Source organism: Zosterops lateralis, assembly GCF_965231275.1.
Source record: "Zosterops lateralis genome assembly, chromosome: 20".
NCBI classification, from domain to species: Eukaryota; Metazoa; Chordata; class Aves; order Passeriformes; family Zosteropidae; genus Zosterops; species Zosterops lateralis.
The window spans coordinates 7733941-7754371 of NC_139780.1; the positions used below are offsets into that span (position 1 = coordinate 7733941).

Consider the following 20431-nt stretch of genomic DNA (forward strand, 5'->3'; position numbering starts at 1 on the left):
GGTCTGGAATTGTGGTGGTGTGGGGCCGGGGCAGGGCTGCTCCAAGGCAGCCCCTGTACACACAGCACTTATTGCTGGGCCGAGCCACCGAGTGTCCCCAGCGGCTCCCAGAGGTGACACAAGGAGGGTGCAATGCTGTGGGCAGGAGCCCTGGCTCAACACCCCTCTGGAGCCCCCCAGGCCCGAGCAGAGCACTGACACCTGGGGTGACTGTGGTCCGGGTGTGGTGGCCCCATGGGCAGAGTGTGAAGGTGTTGTGCCTGCACGAGGAGCTGTGGTATTTGTCCAGTCCCTTGGGGACTGCAGCCATGCCACAGGCAATGCCAGGCTGGCAGGTGATGGCAGGGTCACAGGTGATGCCACACTGGCAGCGTGCCCCTGGTGCTGCAGTGCCCCTGGAGCACCCAGGAGCCAGGAGAGAAGCAGCCAGAGCAGAGGGACAGTGTCCCTACGGCTCCCTGAGGCAGCTGGGACTGGCCCAGTCCGGGTCAGGATTTGCATTTCCTGCTGCAGCACCCCACACGCCCCGTGGTGCTGGCACAGGAGCAGCCTGATTGTGCTGACCCTTGTGCCACTGTCACATCCCCAGCACAAGCAGGGGACAGTGATCCCCTTTGGCACCAGCTGCCCCATAGCAGCACGACCTGAGCACTGCAGCCTCTCACCAATATGGGTGCACCCCCAGCCTGGTGAAGGGGTCCCCTGGGAGAAAACACCATCACAGGAGGGATGTCCCTCAGGTCCCCATGTCAGGTCTTGTCATGCAGCAGCAGAAAGCAGCAGCTGGATGAGGATGGGTGTGGGAATCCCCAATGTGCCTATGACCCACCCCAAGTGGGCAAACCCCCTGCCCATCTCCCACCAAACCAAGTAGGAGGCCCTCCCCAGCAGCTCATTTTTGGTTGATTCCATAAAGCTAGGAAGGAAAAAGGCCTTTCTCTGTGTGGAGCATGTGGAGCCTCCCTGCCTGCAGCTCTGGTGAGTGCTGTGGGTGCAGGGTTTTGGTGGGGTAGGTTGTGTTGTGGCTCAGGCTGTGTCACCCATCAGTGTGGCTGTCACAAGTCCTGGCAGGAGCCCTTGTTGGGCATCTCAGCTGCTGTTGGGAAGTGCTTGTGTCTGTGCTCTGTCCCTGGGATCTGCCAAGTGGCTGCAGCCAGAGTGGAAAGGTGAAACTCACTGGTGTCCAAGTGCTCATAACCCAAAAGTTCCTGGTGACCTGTTGTGTGCCCATCTCCTCCTCTGTGGGATGGGCAAAGGGGATTTAAGGCTCTGTAGAAGAGACAAGTTGCTCCTATAAACCAAGAAATGAGGGGAGGAGAACTGAGCCTGCTCCTGGTGTCCCTTGGCTGTGAGCAGCACTGCCAGCCCCAGCCTTTCTGGGTCCCTGACCCTCTGGGGCACAGGGACCCCTGGTCCCACAGCCTCTCCCTGCCCATTCCTGGGTCTCTCCACCGTGCAAGGGCTTGGTGTGCAGGGCCAGACTCTGTCTGCTGTTTCCTTATAATTTAAAAGCCTTCCTCACATTAATCTTTTTATTTTTATTTTGACAAATGTATGTTTCCAGGAAGTTGCTGAGGTCAAAGCAGCATCTGTTGCTCGTTATTTTGGGGGATGCAGAGGGTCTTTGTGAGGGTTTCCAAAGCAACAAGGAATTAAGTGGTTTGTAAAGTGGAGAGCAGGAATGAGGAGCAGGCTGGGGCTTCCCGAAAGGCGGCTGAAGATGCTGATGAAAATCAGATCAACTCGGCTCTATTTTCTTGGAAACTTGATCTATTTTTCTTGTACAACTGTCAGCCTGACTCCCGTATTCCAAGTGCTTGGCCACCGCCAGCTCCACGTTTCAGCGCTGGGATTAGCGTGGCCCCGGTCAGACTCACTTTCCCCGGCTCGTGCCGGGCGCTGCGGGATGGGAGTGGAGCTTTTGGGAGTGGCAGTGCGTGTCCTTTGGTGTGGCCCTGCCTGGGGACCACAGAGACCCCCTGGGATGGGCACCAGGCCATTGTCCCCTGCCCCAGGATTGTCCCTCACCTCTCAAACTCGCACCGTGAATTGCCCAGTGCGCCCCACAGGGGGCCTGTAGCCAAAAGTGCTTTTTCTTTCAAAACAAGCTGAGGAGAGTCTGGTGCCAAGGCGAGGGCTGCAAGGAGCCCAGGAGATTTATCGCTGAGGAAATACTTTCTCCAGCGAGGGCTGACGGCCGCAGCAGGAACAATGGGAGATTCGCAACGTGAACAAAGCTGATTTCGTTCTTCTTTTTATCAATGCTTTTTCCTTGCGGATCCTCCCTTCCTGGAAGTGGGAGATGCAGCTTCCCCCGCGCGCCGGCCGTGTAATCAGCAGGAATGGCCATATCCTGGCTGGGAAGAGAGCTGTGAAACGCTGTCGCCCGCAGTGATTTATGAGGCTGTGGCAGCGGCCAGCGGCGGGGCTGGCCCGGGGACAAGGTGCCAGGGCCGCGTGCAATATCCACGTATTCTTTCTGCTCCTCGCCGGGTCCCCGGGGAGCCGCCGGAGGAAGTTAATGGATTAGACACACACGTTCCACTTGATTTTTTTATTTTTTATTGCCGTGTCTTTCCAAATGCCTTTAGCAGATGCGCGAGCACAATGGAGTGGGGCGATGAGCATCCCGGCCGGGCGGGCAGCGGGGCAGCGGCCAGGCTGGAAAGGTCAATGCCGAGAGTGTTTGCGTGGGGACACCGGGACAGCCTGTCCTGGCGGGTACAGTCCTGCCCCAGCGGGGCCTGCTGGGGAAAGTGGATCCTTCCACTGCCAGCCTCACACTTCTGCCACATTATGCAATCTTCACCCGATACTGGGAATATGAAATAATTATTCCAAGTGATCAGATTTTAATTATGCAACACAGAGGATGATTATTGTACACCAAATTGGTGCCGAGTGCTTAGTTATGTATATGCCAAATTTAGTCTATACTATTATACCCAGTGGGTGGCCGTAGACAATCAGGAAGTAATTAGTTTTGCTGGAGGTTGTTCGCCTGCCTGGTTCGCTGTGCTGTCTGGGGAGCGTCTTGCTGCGCTCCGTGAATACCGCGGGCTCCGAGTTCAATACCGTCTTTTTGTGACAAGCTAATAAGCTGTCTGCATGGCGGCCTGTAATTAGCGCTGTCGATATTCATTTGGAAACGGAGACCGCGCTGAGCGGCTCCGCCGACGGCGCTTCCCTTTGTCGCGGCTCTGGGCTGGTCCCTCCTCACCTCCCAGGAGGGCGATGGGTGCGCGGGGATGGGATGGGGATGCGGATGGGGATGGGATGGGGATGCGGATGGGGATGGGGACGGGGATGGGGATGGGGATGGGGATGGGGATGCGGATGGGGATGGGATGGGATGGGGATGGGGATGGGGATGGGGATGGGGATGGGGATGGGGATGGGGATGCGGATGGGGATGGGATGGGGATGGGATGGGGATGGGGATGCGGATGGGGATAGGGATGCGGATGGGGATGGGATGGGATGGGATGGGATGGGGATGGGGACGCGGGCGGCTGCCGGAGGCGCTCGTGTGTGCGCGGCACCCTCGGGTCCCCGCTGAGGAAAGCACCAGCCTTGAGGGTGCTGAGATCAACACCTGCCCCCCACACACTCCTGTGTCACCCCGGCCTTGTCCTCCATGGGGGAGCTGCCACTGGCCCCAGGTATGGGATGTCCCCAGGGCTCTGTCCTGTGGCGCTGGCCAGGAAGGCTGAGCTGGTGTGGGGTGTGTGGTGTCAGGGGATGGGGACATGGAGGGGGCTTGTGCTGGGGTGGCCACCCCTTCCCCAGAGTTGTGGGCACTTGGGGAGCCCTGAACATCCCTGGGGTGTGCTGAGGTGCTGTGTTTACACCTTTCCAGGCAGCCTGGTCCTGTGGGACCTGGGCTCTTTCGCTGAGGTCTCACATGCAGAATTCCTGAAGAGTCTGGGGCTACATGAGCTGGGAGATCACTGGAGCATCACTCCCCTGAGGGGTGTTTGCAGCTGGTCAGTGTTGTGGGGGCACAAGGAACCGTCCACTTCCATTGGAATGGTCTGGATCTGCCAGGCAGGAATTGTCTGAAGTATGGAGCAACTTTTACCTCTGTTACACAAAGGAAACTTTCCTCCTCTTTCTGTCGGAGATGCTCACTCCATTGAGATGATTGGCATACTGGAGAGCTGAGAAACTAAATTGTTTATACACTAATGAATAGAAGCTTGATTGCAAGATCCTGTTTGGAAAATTATAGTGCTGAATTGAAGCCGTACAATTACATCCAAAATGCTGCATATTCATTTCATCTGCTTTGCATAGAGATTAACAAGCGAGCCCTAAAGCAGACTCTGAAATTAAAGCTAACACCAGATTTAGTCACAGGTTACAAACTAAATGGCATTGTTTGATGGATATGAATCTTTACCACCTGCCTGCCTGATGATTGCTAGCAGCTTAGCAGACAGCAAAGGAAAAAGTTTCTTCCCATGAAGGAAGCATAATAAGGCTCTGGGCTGGAAGTGCCCCCTCCCCACACAGGCAGCCCCCCGGCAGATGTCTGCAGTGGGCCTGGGGAAGGGGCTCCCTGCTCCCCACTCCATGGAGGGATGCAGAGTGGCCCTGAGACCCCACAGAGGTTCTGGGTTGCTGGGTCCCTCTATCTGGGCCTCCCATCCTGCGTGAGGGGACAATCTCACAGGCTTCTTGTCCATCCTGGAGTCTCTGTGCTGAATTCCCCCTGAATTTCCTTCCTCACCTTGCAAGGATCAGGGGTCTCTTGCCCATCCTGGCTGCAAGCAGCCCTTGGGTTCCCAGTGCTCTGGCATGCCACTGGTCCCATCCCATCCGGCTTTGCCATCTGCATTCTCCCACCCTCCATCCTATTTCAGGAGTAGAAATGGGACCAGGAAAGAGGAAAAGGAGTGTATGGGGAGCAGGGCTCTGCCTGCTGGTGCCCATCCTGGCAGGGGCTGCTCAGGGAGCAGCTCAGGGGCTCAGATGTCATTCCCAGCAGGGATCTTTCATCTTTGCAAATACCTGGGAGTTCCCAGTCCACCCCACAGGCTCAGGACCCCCTGTGCATGGGCCCCACGGGGCAGAGATACAGTACTGGCTCTGCAAATCTGACACCTTTATTTTGTTCTTTAAAAGTCCATTACCAAACCGCAGCATCCTATGGAGGGGCTGGGCTGTCGCTACCGCACTATGGGACAGCCCAGCCGAGCTTTACAACCCCTGGCCCGGTCCCCAGCTCCCTCCTGGCTCTGTCACTGCCACAGCCAGCTCTGGGTGCATGTCTTGTCACCCCCTCTCCCTCTAGGAGCACCATGCCAGGGACAGGCAGCACGGCTGCTCCAAGTCTCCATTTCTGCTTGACACTTCCCAACTCGACTCTCTGACACTTTCCAAACACTCTCTGATGAACAACCAAGGTGGATGAGCATCACCTTGGTCCCTCCACAAAACCTGCCCTTCACCCCACTGTCAGCTTCTTCCTTAAACCTTAACTCATCCCAGGACAGTCACATTTCTGAGACCAAACCAGACTGCAACACCCTAAAATCAGCACAAGGAGCAGCCTCCTGCCTGCAACCACCAGCAGCTCGGGGGGCACGGGAGGGCTCTCTGCCCTGACCCCAAGACATGGGGTGCACCCTTCCTTAGGGGGTCACCCCCACTGCTGCAGGCTCCCAGGGCCAGCCCTGCACCCATCTGTGGCCTCAGAGGGGTGGCCCAACCTGTGTGGGCAGTGGGTGCTGGGGAGTGGGAAAAGGCACCTATGGAGGCAGTGGTGGTTTCACTGCGTGGGGACACAGTGGTGGGGCTGCTGTCCCCAAAGCAGAGCTGGGCACAGTGTTGGGCTGGTGGACACTGGCAGCCCTGGAGAGACCCAGCGTGGTGGCAGTGTGGGACACACCCTGAGGAGCTGGGCAGGGGAGTGACACCATGGCTGTGCTGCATAGCCCCACTCAGGCTGCCATGGGTGGCAACTGATGAACCAGAAGAGCCTCTTGTCCCACAGCGCTGTGCTGTGCCTGGGGCTTCCACCCTTCAGCTCCCTGGGAATTCTCTGCTGTGAGCATCCCTGGCCCTGTGAGCAGGGACAGGAGGGCAGTGTGACAGCAGTGTGAGCTGGTGCAGACTGAGGCAGGGCTGGCCAGTCCCGTCCTGTGGGGTGGCCCTGTAGGTAGTGGGGGAAGTTGTTATATGGAACAGGGACAGGAAAGGGATCTGTCTTGCAGCCTGGGCACAGGGACCCCCAGTCCCAGCACAGGGTTGTGGACGGAGCTGCTGGGGCTGCCAGCCACCAGCCACCACCTACTGTGGTCCCACTAAGATGGGACTCTGCTGGGCCCCACAGCAGTGTCCAACTCATCTTCAGAGAAGCTGATGTGCAAGCAGGTGTCATCTGCAGGGGAGAAGGGCAGTGAGCTGTCTGTGGGGCTGCCCAGGGCCACCAACTCCTTGGCCAGGGTCTTGCTGGCCGTTGGGTCATGGATGCTGGCCAAGGGGGACATTGGCCCACTCTCTCCAGTCCTGTCCTTGCCCAGAGTGCGCTGGCAGGTCCCGGCAGGGCCAGGCTCCGTGCTGGAGGCAGCACTCCGTGCAGGAGTCCTTGCCTCAGAGTCCAAGAGGGTGAGGGAGCTGGCAGTGATGCTGGTGAGGCTGGAGATACTGGCACTGGGTAGGCTCAGGTGGGCAGTGCTCTCGGGCTTCACCTCCACTTCCAGGCTTGGGGAGGTCTTGCTTGACCTCTTGCGTAGGATGGGTGGTGGTGGGTTGAGCTTGGGAATGGGCGGCTGCTGCCTGCGGAGGGAAAGCAGAGAGAGAAGGTGATGGGCAAGTATCACCTGTTACCTATTACCTCAGGCTGTTCCCCCTGCAGCTGGCAGGAGACAGAGGTGGCACACTCTACCTGTCCTCATCCCCTCTGTCTGTGTCATCCGCCTTCTGCCGGCTGCTCCCGTTGAGCAGAGTGAAGTCGCTGACCTCGGAGCCCTCCACGCGCCGGCTGAGCCCGTCCTGCCCCTCCAGACACTCATCCCCCTCCTTGCTGCCGTAGCCGTGGCTGCCCCTGTCCAGGCTGACGAGGTTGAGGTAGGAGTCCCTGGGGCCCAGGGAAGGCAGCGAGCCGGGGGCCACGGGGCTGCCCAGGATGCTGGCGGGGCTGGAGGTGGACGGCAGGTGGACGTCCAGGCTGTAGTGGTTCTTCAGGTTCAGGGACAGGGACTGGGCCAGGGACAGGTTTTGCAAGGAGTGGTCAACTGTGAGAGATGGACAAGGGGCATGTGAAAAACTGGGGATTTGCAAACCAGCCGCTCCCTTGCACTGTGAGGGGTGAGAAATGCCCCAGATACCCAGAGCCCGCTGGGATGGTAGTGGGAGCATTCCAGCTGCTTCCTGTGACTGCAAGGAATGCAGTGATTATCCAGAGGGATGGAGCTGGGGGCACGCCAGGACCCAAACAACCCCAGTGAGTGTGTCACTGTGCTCACCCGGCTGCCGATGCTCATCCCGGTGCTCCTCCCGGGCCTCCAGCACTGTCAGCTGCCGCACGAGCAGCGAGACGTGCTGCAGCAGGTCGCGGTTGGTCAGCAGGAGCTGCCGCACCCGGGCCTGCGCCTCGATCCGCGCCGCTGTCTCGGCCGCCAGTTGGTCCTTCAGCAGCTGCACCTGCAAGCCGGGACGGGGAGATACGAACAGGATGATGCGGGGCCGGCACGATTGGGAACGGGATGATGCAGGACAGGGCCGGGAGGAGCAGCCCCGGGAGCGCCCGGTACCGGCGGCGCCACAGCGCCCCCTGCCGGCCCCGCCGCGCCACCCCCAAGGCCTCCCCGAGCCGGTCCAGCCGCGGGCGGGGATGCGGCGGCAGCCCGGGGCTGTGGGGGGTCCTGCTGTCCCCCGGTAACGAGAAACGCGTAGGGGAGGCGCCCAGCCGGGAGGTTCCCCGCTCCGATGCTGGATTGGGGATGCGATGGTTTCCAAAAACGGGATGAGATGGAGTGAAACGGGAGTTGGGGGCTCTACCGGACCCTGCAACACTCCTAGAGCAGCCTGGGGCTGTGTGAGCAGCCAGCTCCGTGTCTGGGGGAGCTCAGCTGTGCTGCAAGCGATGCTGCACGTGGCGCTAAAAGCAATGCTGCGAGCTGGGCTGCAAGCGATGCTGCAAACTCTGCCGAGAGCTGTGGCACCGGGAACGCTGCCAGCACTGCTGCGAGGGGCCCGGCCCGCTCCCACCTGCCCCGCTGTCGGCCTAGCCCGGCTGGACGCTGGAGCAGGGCAAGGAGAAGGGCTGGTGCCGCCTGAGGGGAGGGCAGGACGTGTACCTGGGCCACAGCCACCTGCGTCTGCTGCTGCTGCTGGAGGAGCTGCTGCTGGAGCAGCTGGAGGCAGTGCTGGGAGGCCAGCGGGGTGATGGAGGCCGAGGAGCAGGGGCTGCTCGGGCTGAGCAGCTGCTGGGAGCTGGCCAGGTGGAGGGAGCAGTTTTCGGCATCCTGGGCACAAAGAAATGGGCAGGTGAGTGGATTGACTGGCTCAGGCTGGGATTTGGGTTCTGGTTCCCCACGGCGCTGACCCCGGCGCTGCAGAGGAGCCCCCGCGCTCAGGGCACCGAGGGGGGCTGAGGGGCAGCCCTAGGCTGTGAGCTCTGTGCATCTGTGGGGTCCCCAGGACAGGGTGTCTCAGAGAGGCTCCTCCCAGAGAGCTGGCAGAGCTGCCTGGGCTGTGTCTGTGGAGGACAGGTCCCCAGGTCCCTCAGGGAGGAGACAGCAGGGAGTCACCCAAATACTCCACCACCTTTCCGTGCTGTGGCTGCCCAGGCTGGGCGGTGTCCCGGTGCCTGGAGCATTTGCCAGCGCCTGCGGCCACTGCCCTTCCTGCTCCTGCCCTCCCCTGCTTGGGCAGTGCCAGAAGGAATGTGCAGGAAAGCCCAGCCTTTCCAGGCACACAAACGAATCCCATGGAGTGCATGTCACTGCAGCTGTTTCCAGCCAGGCCCTGTGAGCGTTACTGTTGTGTGAGCTGAAGCGATGCCATTCAGGCCTCCGGGAAGTGCTCCCAGAGCTCTGTGGAGCACCCATTCATTAAGGTGGAACTGCTGCTCGAGCTGAACGTGCCCCGGGTGCCTGCGCTGACAGGGCTGGGCCTCCTGGGGACGCTGTTCCCTGGGCCTGGAGCACGAGGGGAGCCAGGGATTGCTGCCAGGCCAGTCGAACAAGGAACTGCTGCAGAGCAGCACCGAGGGCACGGCAATCCAGCCCGGGGGGTGTGTGAAGCCTGCTCAGCCATGCGCTGCACCCCACCCATGCCTCTCCCCTCAACTCCACCCCAGCACTGGACACGGCCTCGCTGCAGGTGAACTGGGAGCTCAACAGCCTGTGCTGAGCAGGGAGCCAGCACAGCAATGGGGTCTCCATGAAAGCACCTCCAAATCAAGCCATGATACAGTGACCCTGAGCAGAGGGCTCTCAGCCAGCAGCAGAGCACATGAACGTCCTCCAGCCCAGCCCCCATTACCTGGCCATTCTTTTCCTTTGAGGCTTGCCCAGGTTTCAGCATGCCGAGGTCCCCTCTGACACCTGGCAGCTCTCTGGGTCCCCTCTCGGACACACAGATGCCACCAGCATCGATGCCAACCTCGTCCACATCCGTGATCTTGGAGCCCTTTATCTGGTGAACTTCAAACAAGAGGGACACATGAATCTGAGCCTCCCTTCCCTGCACAGGATCACAGGAAGAGCCGAGGCCCCACGCAGGGCTGGGAGCTGGGGGAAGCTCAGGGATAAGGGCCAGGACTTGCTCCAAGTCTCAGCATGCTGTGAAGGGGCAGGAGGGAGGGAATGAGGCTGCAGACCCTCAGCTTGCTGGATGAGGTGGCTCAGCCTGCCTCTCCCCAGTGCTCAGCAGGAGCGGGGAGGCAGAGCAGACTTCCCATCCAAAGGGGCCCAAACCTGTGTCTCGTGAAGGAGGTGACACCTCGCGTGTCCCCACCCCAAAGCGTCCCCACACCGCTGCCTTAGGGTGGGACGTGCCCAGGCCCCTCGGGAGCCTTGAGTCACCTTCCAGCGGCTGCTCCTCGGCCGATTTGTCGCTGGCACCGTCGGCCTGCCCATCAGCGTTCTGCAGGGCGTGCTGCAGGCTCAGCTTGTGGCACACCTCGAAGGCCTGTCCCACGGTGCGCACCACGCGCATGGCCTGGCTCTGCAGAGCAAACCCCACCGCTCAGCCTTCCCTGCCTCCCACCCCGCCCCGCCGCACCTTCTCCCATGCTGCATGTCCAGCAGTGCCCCCCGGCTCCCCACTCTGCATCTGCCAGCTCCTATCTCTGTGTGGAATACCCCGGGCTGGGCAGGAGGGGACAAGCACCAGGCACGTTGTTTTGGGGACACCCAGCACCGGCGCCGCCTCGGTCACTCCCCAGGGATCTGCACCCTCTGATCCCGCAGTTATGTGAGTGCACCCCCAGAGCATCCTACCTTCTTCTTGGATTTGAAGACGTTGCACCTGAAGGAGTTGTTTGCGCCATCCCTGGCGATGTAACTGAATATTTTCAGGTCTTGCGAGTCGTGAGAGACGTAAAAAATTCTAGGTGGGAGAGAAACAAAGGAAACTAAACACCATGGGGAGTCTCTGCCCTCCAGACCACCTCTGCTCCTGTGTGTCCCCAAGATGGGCTGGTTTGCAGCCCCCAGGATTGGAGGAACGAGGCAGTGCTGGGGCATGGCCCCTCCTGCAATTTTCAAGGCAGAAGGTGATGGATTTAGAGAGCATTTCAGGCTTGATGGAAAACCTTCTGGTTTCTGAAGTAGGCAAAAGCTTTTTAAAGATCCTGTGGGAAAGCAAAAAAATCTATAGTCTTGGAAAAGCGAGTGGCTATTTTTAGCCCCAGCAATTAACCCCTGCCCAGGCTGCAGCGAGGCAGAACCGCCTGCGTGGTGGTGACTGCCCTGTCCCTCGGGACCCAGAGGGTCCCTCCTTGGCAGGGGGCAGGTGACAAAACACAAAAGCCTCTCCCAGGGATGCTTAGTGAAATCGTTGGATTCCTCTCTCTGCTGCTGAGGCTGACTGCAAAACCATTTTGAAGATTTTTATCTGTGTTTCATTTAATTAGGTGAAAATGTGACAAGTGAGCTCAGCTCTGAATAGAGAAGAAACCAAAGGGATTCTTGATTTTTTTTTTTCTGCTCTCTCTCTGTCACTGGAATTTTTTGGGTGTTGACCTTGCAATTAGAGCAGTTACTGTCAATGTACCAACATCTTGTAGTAATCTTTAAAGAAAATTAGAAGTGAGAAGTGGGCACAGATACTGCATCAGCACCTCCTCTGTTCTTTATCTCCTCACTAAGGGCTCTGATCTCAAAAACCAATGCTGGGGATCCCAGTGCTCGGGGCTGTGAGCTCGGTGTTCGTGGTACAATAATTCACTTTGCAGATCTAACAGCCTGGAGCACCCTGTGCTCTTAACCCGTCCTCAGGCCATGCACCATCACTGGGGTTGCTTCCCATCCCCAGGGGCTCCTGAGGCACCAGGTTTACGCTCTGTGTAAACCTCTGGGTGGGAATTGTGGTCTCTGGAATACCACGATATCCCATGGAAGGTGCTTTGGAAAGTCAGTACTTTCTTGCCTCATCTGTAAGGGTTAATTCCCAGTATGCATTTACACCTTAGGGTAAGGCCCTGCTTCAGAAGCACAGAGAGAGCCATGCTCTGAAGGAAAACCATGGGAAGCCTGTCTTCAGAGGCAGAATCAGAGAGTAATCCAGGTTGAAGCATCTCCAGGGTCACCCAGTCTAACCCTGTTCAAAGCAGAGCCAGCTTCAAAGTGAGATCAGTCCATCTCGCTCTCAAAAATGTATGAAAAGGATTCTCCAGCAGCAGTAACTGTGCCCTCGTTAATTTTAGATGGTCCTTTGGAAAGCCTTGGTGGAGGGGTGTCAGCAGGTGGGAGGAAGGGCATGGATCCCCCAGGGCTGTCTGGCCCTCCCTGGTTGAATCCCTGCCATGTACCTGTACACAGGATCGTGCATCACCACCATCTTACTCTCATCCCAAGTCCACTCCTTTCTCTGTAAGCAGAGACAAAATTACAGTTAATCAGGTGAAAGTGAAACTCCACCAAACTGAAGGGGAACAGTGCTTTTGTCCCAAGCCACAGTCCAGGCTGCAGTGTGACTAGATGAGCCATGGCTGTTTTAACAGTTTCTCCGATTAAAACAGATAAAAATAGATTTTTTTTTTTTTTGGATCATTTATCATATCTGATCACAGCCTTCAGGGCTGAAAATGGTCTCTAAGATTAATTTATAACATCAAATATGCAGAAGAGTTACATGTTTTGGGGAAGAAGGCCTGGAGATCTGGATTCTGTGACTTGGTGGAAAGGTTGATTGGGCAAAGAGCTGAGGGGTGCTCAGACCAGGCAGCCTGGAAAAAGCTTTCTGGTATGAACAAGAAAAAGAACCAGTATCTCCTGATAGATACATTTTTTTGATAGAAAAAAAATCCTCTTCCTCAAGTGTAATATTCCCACTCTCTTTCCAGCAAGGTTTTGTTATTAGTTGGATGGAAGCTGGAGTGTTTTCTTGTGCAGATTCTGGGCATTTCTTAAGAAAAGGCCAGTTTTGGTCAGAAGTGTGACTATCCCTGGACTGGAGCAGCCTCACCTTCTGCTTCTTGCGCAGGATCACCTTCACCCCATCCACGGACACAATGATGCTCACCTTCTTCTTCTTAATGTTCTTGGCTTTGAATTCGTACTGGTGGGAAGAAAAAACAAATTTAAGAGAGTACTGGAGGTACCTGGGACAGTGTGTGGTAGTCAGTGTTTACACATGAAAATGTCAGGTTTTGGTTCAATCCCAACTGCTGAGGGAGGTGGGAATTTGTTTTATTCTGCTGAGAAAAAACATTTTGGGAAGGACTTGGTGCAGTAGCTGGGATGCCAGGCAGGATCCTGGCTTTGTCAGGAGCATCCTTTGGGAGAGGACAAGTGGAGTTCAGTCCTCTGGACTACATCCAGACTGCTATTTTGGATCTGGAAAGAGCCTTCCCGATGCACTGGCCATGGCTGGTCCAGCAGGACTCTGCTCCAGAGGTCTGATGGGGAGGTGGCCCTTGCAGCAAACACCAAGCTGTGACATCTCTGGTGCCCTTGTGTGTCAGCCCTGTGCTGCACCGGGAATACAAAATCACTCAGGAGCTGCAGGGAGGGCCAGATGGGCGGCAGTAACGCAATTATACCTCAGTCATTTGCATAATCACATTAACCTCTGTGAGATCAGGATCTCTGGAGAAAAACCCTGCAGGTGTCTGCAGCCTGAGCTCACCTCCATTTGTGTTAAAAATTAAACAGTGGCTTTTAAATGTTGCTTTAGCTGACAGTTAGAAGCATGGCAGAGCCCTTCTACTCTGGAGACCTTTGTTTACAGCACTCATCCTTCCTGCCCCCATTTTAAGCACTATTTTCAACTTCCAAACACAGCATTTTAATACTCCATAGTTTTTGCAGTCCCTGTTTTAAATCCACCACTTTGTCACGTTGCTTTGGTGAATCAGTGCAGACTCTGGTTCATGGATGTGGAGGAAAAGGCAATGCCAAGCAGCCTGAAATCTACCTAGGCCATGTAATTAGACATCTAATTAGAACTCTGATTTCTTTATACAGTTGGGGATGTGCAGGGAGCACGTGAGATGTTAACGGAGTCCAGGCACTTCTTTTGGGATGCTGAAGTTGGAGGACTGTGTGTGGCTCTGTCACCCAAGCTCTGCAGAGAAGACACACATCTTCCCCACTCCTCAGCACCCATTGTGAGCCACGCCAGCTCTACAGACAGAAAATTGGGTGGCTTTCACGTTTATCAGGCTTTTGATGCTGCTCATTGAATTCTTAGCACTCTGCAAGGTTTATGGTATCAGACAGACCCCGGATTAAACCACAGCCTTTTGATCTCCCCATGAATTATTACTTTCAGACAAGCTCTTTAAAAATCTATCTATAGTGCTATTGCGTGTGAAGCTGGAACTAAATTAGCTATACACGTTTTTTATTTATGGGGAGGAGAGAGAGGAAGGGTGAGGTGGTGAGTGCATCCTGCAGGCTGCTGGGGGGCCCACGGGGATGCAGCAGCGCCTGCGGGTCTGGGGCCAGGCAGATGGACTCGGCAGGCTCAGCACCTGAGAGGGCTTCCCCACCCTCTACCCCTCATGCCCAGTTCCCCCAGCCCAGCTGCTCCCTCTCCCCTGTGCTCACCAAACTGTTTGTCCTTGTCTGCTCCATGAATGTCAATAAACCCGGGATAGACTGTTCTGCCCGCTAAAGAGCTGTTTATCTTTCTTTATACACAAATGGCTGGGAAAATACTAGCTGAGCTTTCCAAGAAAGAGCAATACAGTGTATTTTCCCATTGTAGCAACAGGGGTGCAATTACATTCAAACAAGGCTCTTTACTCAAAGGCTTTAAGCAAAGTCCAAGCCTGGATTTTGCAGAGATGCTTTTTTTTTTTCTCTCTTGGACAGAAAGGAACAATTGGGAGCAGCAGCAGCGAACCCGTGGGTGCTGCCAGGAGTGATGGCAAGACTCTGAACCCAGGGAACTCCAGCCAGCTCCCACACAGCACCACCCCAGCCTGGCTCTGGGACACGTACAGGGCTTCAGCTCCAGGCAGTGCTGTGCAGCACCACAAGCTAGATGTGTCCACAGCAGCCTCAGTGAGGAAGAATTTTTTGCCCCTTCTCTCTTCATGGAGCCCGTGGCCACTGCTGCATCCTTGCTGGAGCACACGGCCAAGGCATAGCCCAGCCATGGCCAGAAACAGCTTGGCCTGAAAACAGTTAAAACTCTCTGGTCCCTCAAATCTTTTCTAAAAGGTGAAACTCTTGAAGCAGCAGAAGCTGTAGGATGTCCCATGTCCCAGCACAGGAAGCAGGGACATCAGCTGGGTGAGAGCACCGTGCCCCAAGAGGAGGGCAGAGCCCCACGCTCACATCACACCAGCTCGCCTTGGACTCTCTCTCCATCTCCACAGAAGAGGCAGGTGGAACACAGCTTCAGTCATTTAATTGCTTCCTATCAAGCAGGAATCAGTATTTTAATGAACTATGATTTATATAAGGACAGGAAAGCACATGGAAAAAGGCACTGAGACAGCTGACTTTCTCCTGTAGAATGCTCATAACCCAACCTCCATTCCAGCACGAGGCTCCAGGCTGACCTGTCACTGCTGTCACAGCACAGTCTACTCACTGACTTTCTTCTTACTATTGAAGTGATGGGATTTTTTTTTTTTTTGCCCAGATTTGTCAAGGTTACCAACAAATCCAAACCCACACAGCAACATTTCTCTCTCCTGCCTTCCACGATTCAATCGTTATTCTCCTGTTGTTTGTGCTGTCCTATGGGGAAAAGCTTTTGGGATGCTAAAGGATCTGGAGTTTCCCCTATAAGAGGCAATACAGCAGCCTGGCAGCTTTCTTAACTATGGAGACAAGATGGGGTATTTTATAAAAAAATGCAGGTCAAAAAAAGGGTAATTAATTTCATTTATTTTAGCAGCACCATTAATTCACTATCTACTGTGTTTGACCTGGAATACTTTCCACTTCTGCTCTTAAATCCCTGTGTTCAAGTCTTTTCCTATCATACAGTCCCACACACTGCTGGCATGTAATATTAACTTACCCATGAGCTAAAGACTCTATGACTAGAAATGTTAATGGGGCTGTGTGATGCATATTTCATTGGATAATTCCACCCAAGCAGATATAAATTACACATGCAGTTACCAGCTTCCATCTGCTGATGAAACTTGGGCTAATGCACATTGGAAATCATGTGCAGTTTCCAGCACTGGGAACAACCTGCATGAATAGAGTTATTCACGGAAGCAATTCTTAATGTGATTAATTACTGAAGGTATCAGGGCCTTCATTATGCAAATGAAAACTGTCATAAAATAGAGAGTTTGCAGGTCTTGGAGGCAGTCTCTGCTTCCAAAAAATGCATCTTCTTCATTAAGAAGGAGCAGCAAGGCCAGAACATGCTCCTGGCCATGGTTCAAATGGTGTTTTAAGTTGTATTAAAAGAAATCAAAGCAGAGGCTCTGCAGGTTTTTGAAGCCAGAATATGTCAGTGCCCCCAGTTACAGCTGGGTATGTACTTATTTGCATGCCCATAGGAAGATGCCACAGGCTTGGAAACCAGCGACTTCTTCCTGTGGCTGTAAATCCTCCAGCCAGCCCTCAGCCTGCTGTCCTGCCCTGGCCTCCCCATGGCCCATCCCGGCCTGGCAGGCTGCAGGATCTATGTGTCCATAAACAACCCCCAACAATAGCCTGTCCCAGCCCCTTCCCCAGGCTCTCCTTCCAGACGGACACAGGGAGCATGGTAATGAGGGGGTGGGAATGAGCTCGGCTCTGCCTCCCGACTGACCGGCTCCGGGCAGCGCCGCCCCAGGGGTCCCTGCTCACACTGGCACACAGCCTGGCTGCATCCCAGCGGGAGGGGAGGCACCCTTCCCTCCCCTCCCCTTCCCTTCCCTTCCCTTCCCTTCCCTTCCCTTCCCTTCCCTTCCCTTCCCTTCCCTTCCCTTCCCTTCCCTTCCCTTCCCTTCCCTTCCCTTCCCTTCCCTTCCCTTCCCTTCCCTTCCCTTCCCTTCCCTTCCCTTCCCTTCCCTTCCCTTCCCTTCCCTTCCCTTCCCTTCCCTTCCCTTCCCGGCCTCTGGTAACTACATGAGTCCCATTTTAGGACTTAAAGCCATGATGAATCCAAGCATTTCCAGCTCAGGAATGTAATTAATTTGAAGCCAGCTGACCTACACGGGGTGAGGACAGGGTGTTATCTCGACTGCTGTTTGAACTACCCATGCTTGGAGTGCTGCCCTTGAAACTGATGCTATGGAAAACCCCAGAGTTCTCCCAGCCAGTGGGGCTTAGCCGAGCACCGTGTGCTGCCCTGGAGGTGACAAACCAGCAGCGTCCATTCCCACAGCCTCGGAGCACAGGCTGCTTGCTGTCCAGCCTCTGATCCCCTCTTTCAGCATCACATCCCACCTTCCCGGGGTCGCTGCAGCCCGGGTCAGCAGAGCCCTGCCTGTGGCCCTGTCTGTGGCCGGGCATAGCCTGGGGCTGTGCTGCAGTAGCTGGGCAACACGGACACAAAAGCAACGCAGGAAGCACTGGAGGCCAGGAGTGCACCTCCTGCCCAGTGGAAAAATGAGAATTTATGATCCTTGGAAACATAAAACTACTCACTGGAAAGCAGAAACTGAAAAGGGAGTACAATAGGCAAGGAGAATGTTGGAAACGTACTCGAAGTCTTTTTTTCTCATTTAAATGAGCTCCTTCCACCATCCAGCAAACTCTCTGTAGATGCTGCAGACCGCTCCCCACGCACTGAGCTGAAGGGGCTGAGGAGCTCTCATGGGCCTGCTGGGTTTCTGGGAGTCTCTGGAAGGGCAGCAAAGAAATGTGGCCCCAGTCCATCCCAAAGGATCCCTGGGTGACTTTGGGCAGGGGCTTTGAGGATGCTGCCCTGGCTGCAGCAGCTGTAAGGGGGAGAAAGAACTGCATTTTGGGCAGGGGCTGTGAGGACGCTGCCCTGGCTGCAGCAGCTGTAAGGGGGAAAAAGAGAAAGAGCTGCATTTTGTTCAGGTCTCCTTTGGCGTCTGAGGAATCCAGCTTCAAAGCATTCTGATGGACATGGTAATACAGGCCTTCCTCTTCATCCCCCTTCTCCTCATTTTCAACAGATCTTATCCTTGGGAGGTCCCAGACTGCTGAAGTCTCAGACAGCCCTTAAGGATAATTCAGTCTTTCCACCTTAAGGTGACATGGCAAAGGACATGGCAGGAGTTCAGATATTTTTCTGTGCCAGTCAAAAGGATGTTACACCCACGGGGGTGAGAGGGGCTCCTGCAGGTGATGGGAGCTGCTGGGAGCCCAGGGCTAACAGTGGCTCTTTAATTAGTCTTTTCCACCTCTGAAAAAACCACGGACTGTCCTAGAAGAAAGCTTCTTCGCCTGCTTTTAAGAAAGGGTGAGACAAAAGGAGCCTTTTCATTGCCTCCTCCCTGTGGAAGAGATAGTGCAATGCTTCTGAGCTCCATCCTGAGGGGCACAAGCAGCCTCACAGCCCAGCACAAGGTGACATCATCTGGCCTTTGGTGCCTCTCTGACAAAGGCACTATTGTGTGTCTGTCACTTCCAGGAGCTCCCTGCTGTCCCCAGGTTTAATAGGGAGCTTTCCCACACACAGCCCTTGTCTTGCCAGGGCAGGCCAAGCCCAGCTCACAGGGAAGCTGGGTTTTATTTTCCTCCCTACCTCTATTCACTTTGCAGGAGGAAACAAATTACCTTTTCCATCCGCAGTGCCTTGGACGATTAATTAGCATCAGTAATGAAGTAGTGTCTTGGGATCCCATCCCAACAGGAGCATGAAAATGTCCCTACCTGAAAAAGCTGCTAGGTTACTGCAGATAAAAAGTGCTAATTTCATTAGAAGCAGGTCAGATTCACCTAAAATAACCCTGGGAAGTGAAACTGCAATTATACACTGCAATATCTTCAAGTAATTCCATATTTCCTGACAAACATCTGTGTCACAAGGCCCTGCAGAGAAGGGTCTGGTTTTAGGGCATTTTTCATATCCTAGCTGCCCTCCAGTCTGGTATGTAGGACAAGAGGCAAGTTAGGAGATTGGGTTGATTTAAACCTTGTCCATCAATGTTCACACAACAAAGCTCTGAAGAGCAGGAGCCAGGACTGCAGCAAGCTCAGAGCTCCATGAAAAAGCCCCAGACCCCCTGCATGGCTGTGGGAAGGTAACAGAGTATTTTCTACATCTCTTTCTCCCTCACAAAGCAAGGATATTCATTTTTTACTTCATTCATTCAGTTGTTCTGGTTACAGCCAGCCCTTGCCAAGTGACAGCTACCCAGCACCTCGCTGGCAGGGCCAGGCCACCAGATACTGCTTGTACAGACAAGAGCAGGAGGCAACTGAGGATTTCTGCTGCCTGCTCCAAAATTCCTGTTGTACTTTCAGTCCCTACCCCTCTTCATGAGCCTGACAGGCCACGGCAGGGGAGATGCTCCTGGCTCAGTTCCTGGTATTTTGGCTAGGCTGTGCAGAGAGGGAAAAGAGGAGCTGGTGTCCTCAGAAGCAGGAGGGGGAGATGAGGCAGGGGTGATTAACAGGGCTGCTTTGCACTGTCTCTGTGAGTTGGTGTTTATTGCTTGTTTGGAGAGTGAATAAAAGCCAATTTTGTTCTTCTGTGGCTTTTCAGAGGTGTGTTTGTGATGCTGTTCTTCAGGAGAGCAGAGCATTGTTCAGCCCATGAGCAGTTGGTGGCCATGAGAGCCAGGCAGGGCCCATCACTGCAGAGTGTGGGGCAGGGGCTTAATGAGGGTCCTGGCAGGGACTCACTGGCACAGCACAGAGGTGGGGAGAAAACCTAATCCCACTCCCATGCCGAGGCTCTGACAAAGGCAGGTACTGGGATTTTAGGCCTCTAAATAATGCAAGACTTTGTGTTTATGTAAGGATGCTATTTTAGTGCAGGTAGTCCAAAGGAATTCCAGAGGCAAAAGCAGCCAGAGCAGGCTGGGAGCCACACTCTGAGTGCAGGGATGGAGAGGGAATGTCAGTGCTCCTGAGGCCTGGGGCAGGCAGGGGAGGGTCAGAGGAAGAGGCAGAGAAGTGGCCACGTGTTCAACCTGACAACCAAGTCAACCCAACAGGTGTGACCTGCTGGGCCTCTCCATTTCCAGCACTGTGCTGCTCTGCAGCCTCCTCCTGAAAGCCTCAGTGACTTCAGGGTGCTCAGTGTGTCCTCCCAGGGTGCATACCTATCCAAAGGAGAAGTTTTCTGTTGAGAATCTGGAGAAGCTGCATTTGCATGACTAACACCTGCTCTGTGTAAATGCTGCAGGGAGGAAACATCTCCTGGCTTCCAGACTTGCCATCACACCCCATATGCATCTCAGGTGTTGTCCTCCAGCTCTGTGTCTTGCCATTTCTCCTAGCCACCTTCTAGGGAAATTAACACTTCCTTTGCATATCCACAGCAGAGTCAGGAAGCTGGACTTGGCACCTTTATCTTTGAGCAAGCAGAATCCAAGCTAGAACGAAGAGTTGATCTCCATTTGCATTCAGAACCAGCACTTGATTACAAACTAGACCAGAATGACAATGGGGGGATGCTGAGTGTGCTGCTGTGTGCAGACCAGGCTTCAGGACTCCTTTGCTAGGTGCAATCCATCTTTGTTCTCCTGCAGGGCAAAGAGCTCTTTGTTAGCTCAAGCCCTGGGTGCAGCTGAACCTTTCTGCACCTCAGTGCCAGCAACTCCAATGAACAGCCTTGCTATGTACTGGTTTGAGACACTCAGGGACAGAAATAATCTGCTTTATTTCCAGGCAAGGAGACTTTTTCTATGTAGCTGTTAATACTATCAATC

At 55.0% G+C, this 20431-nt stretch overlaps 1 protein-coding gene across 1 annotated transcript in view; it reads right to left on the reverse strand.

Annotated features, from left to right (window-relative positions):
* Window positions 1–4925: 4925 nt before the first annotated feature.
* The window catches only part of LOC310917682 (carboxyl-terminal PDZ ligand of neuronal nitric oxide synthase protein-like), a 29204-nt gene continuing 13698 nt past the window's right edge, over window positions 4926–20431 (reverse strand). The window contains exons 3-11 of the mRNA XM_083876167.1: window positions 12643–12735; window positions 11987–12045; window positions 10455–10563; window positions 10038–10179; window positions 9496–9656; window positions 8307–8474; window positions 7473–7650; window positions 6893–7241; window positions 4926–6783 (exon numbers count right to left, since the gene is read on the reverse strand). Coding sequence (XP_083732293.1) covers window positions 6309–6783; window positions 6893–7241; window positions 7473–7650; window positions 8307–8474; window positions 9496–9656; window positions 10038–10179; window positions 10455–10563; window positions 11987–12045; window positions 12643–12735 — 1734 coding nt within the window. The 3' untranslated portion in view covers window positions 4926–6308. The remainder of the gene's footprint in view (window positions 6784–6892; window positions 7242–7472; window positions 7651–8306; window positions 8475–9495; window positions 9657–10037; window positions 10180–10454; window positions 10564–11986; window positions 12046–12642; window positions 12736–20431) is intronic.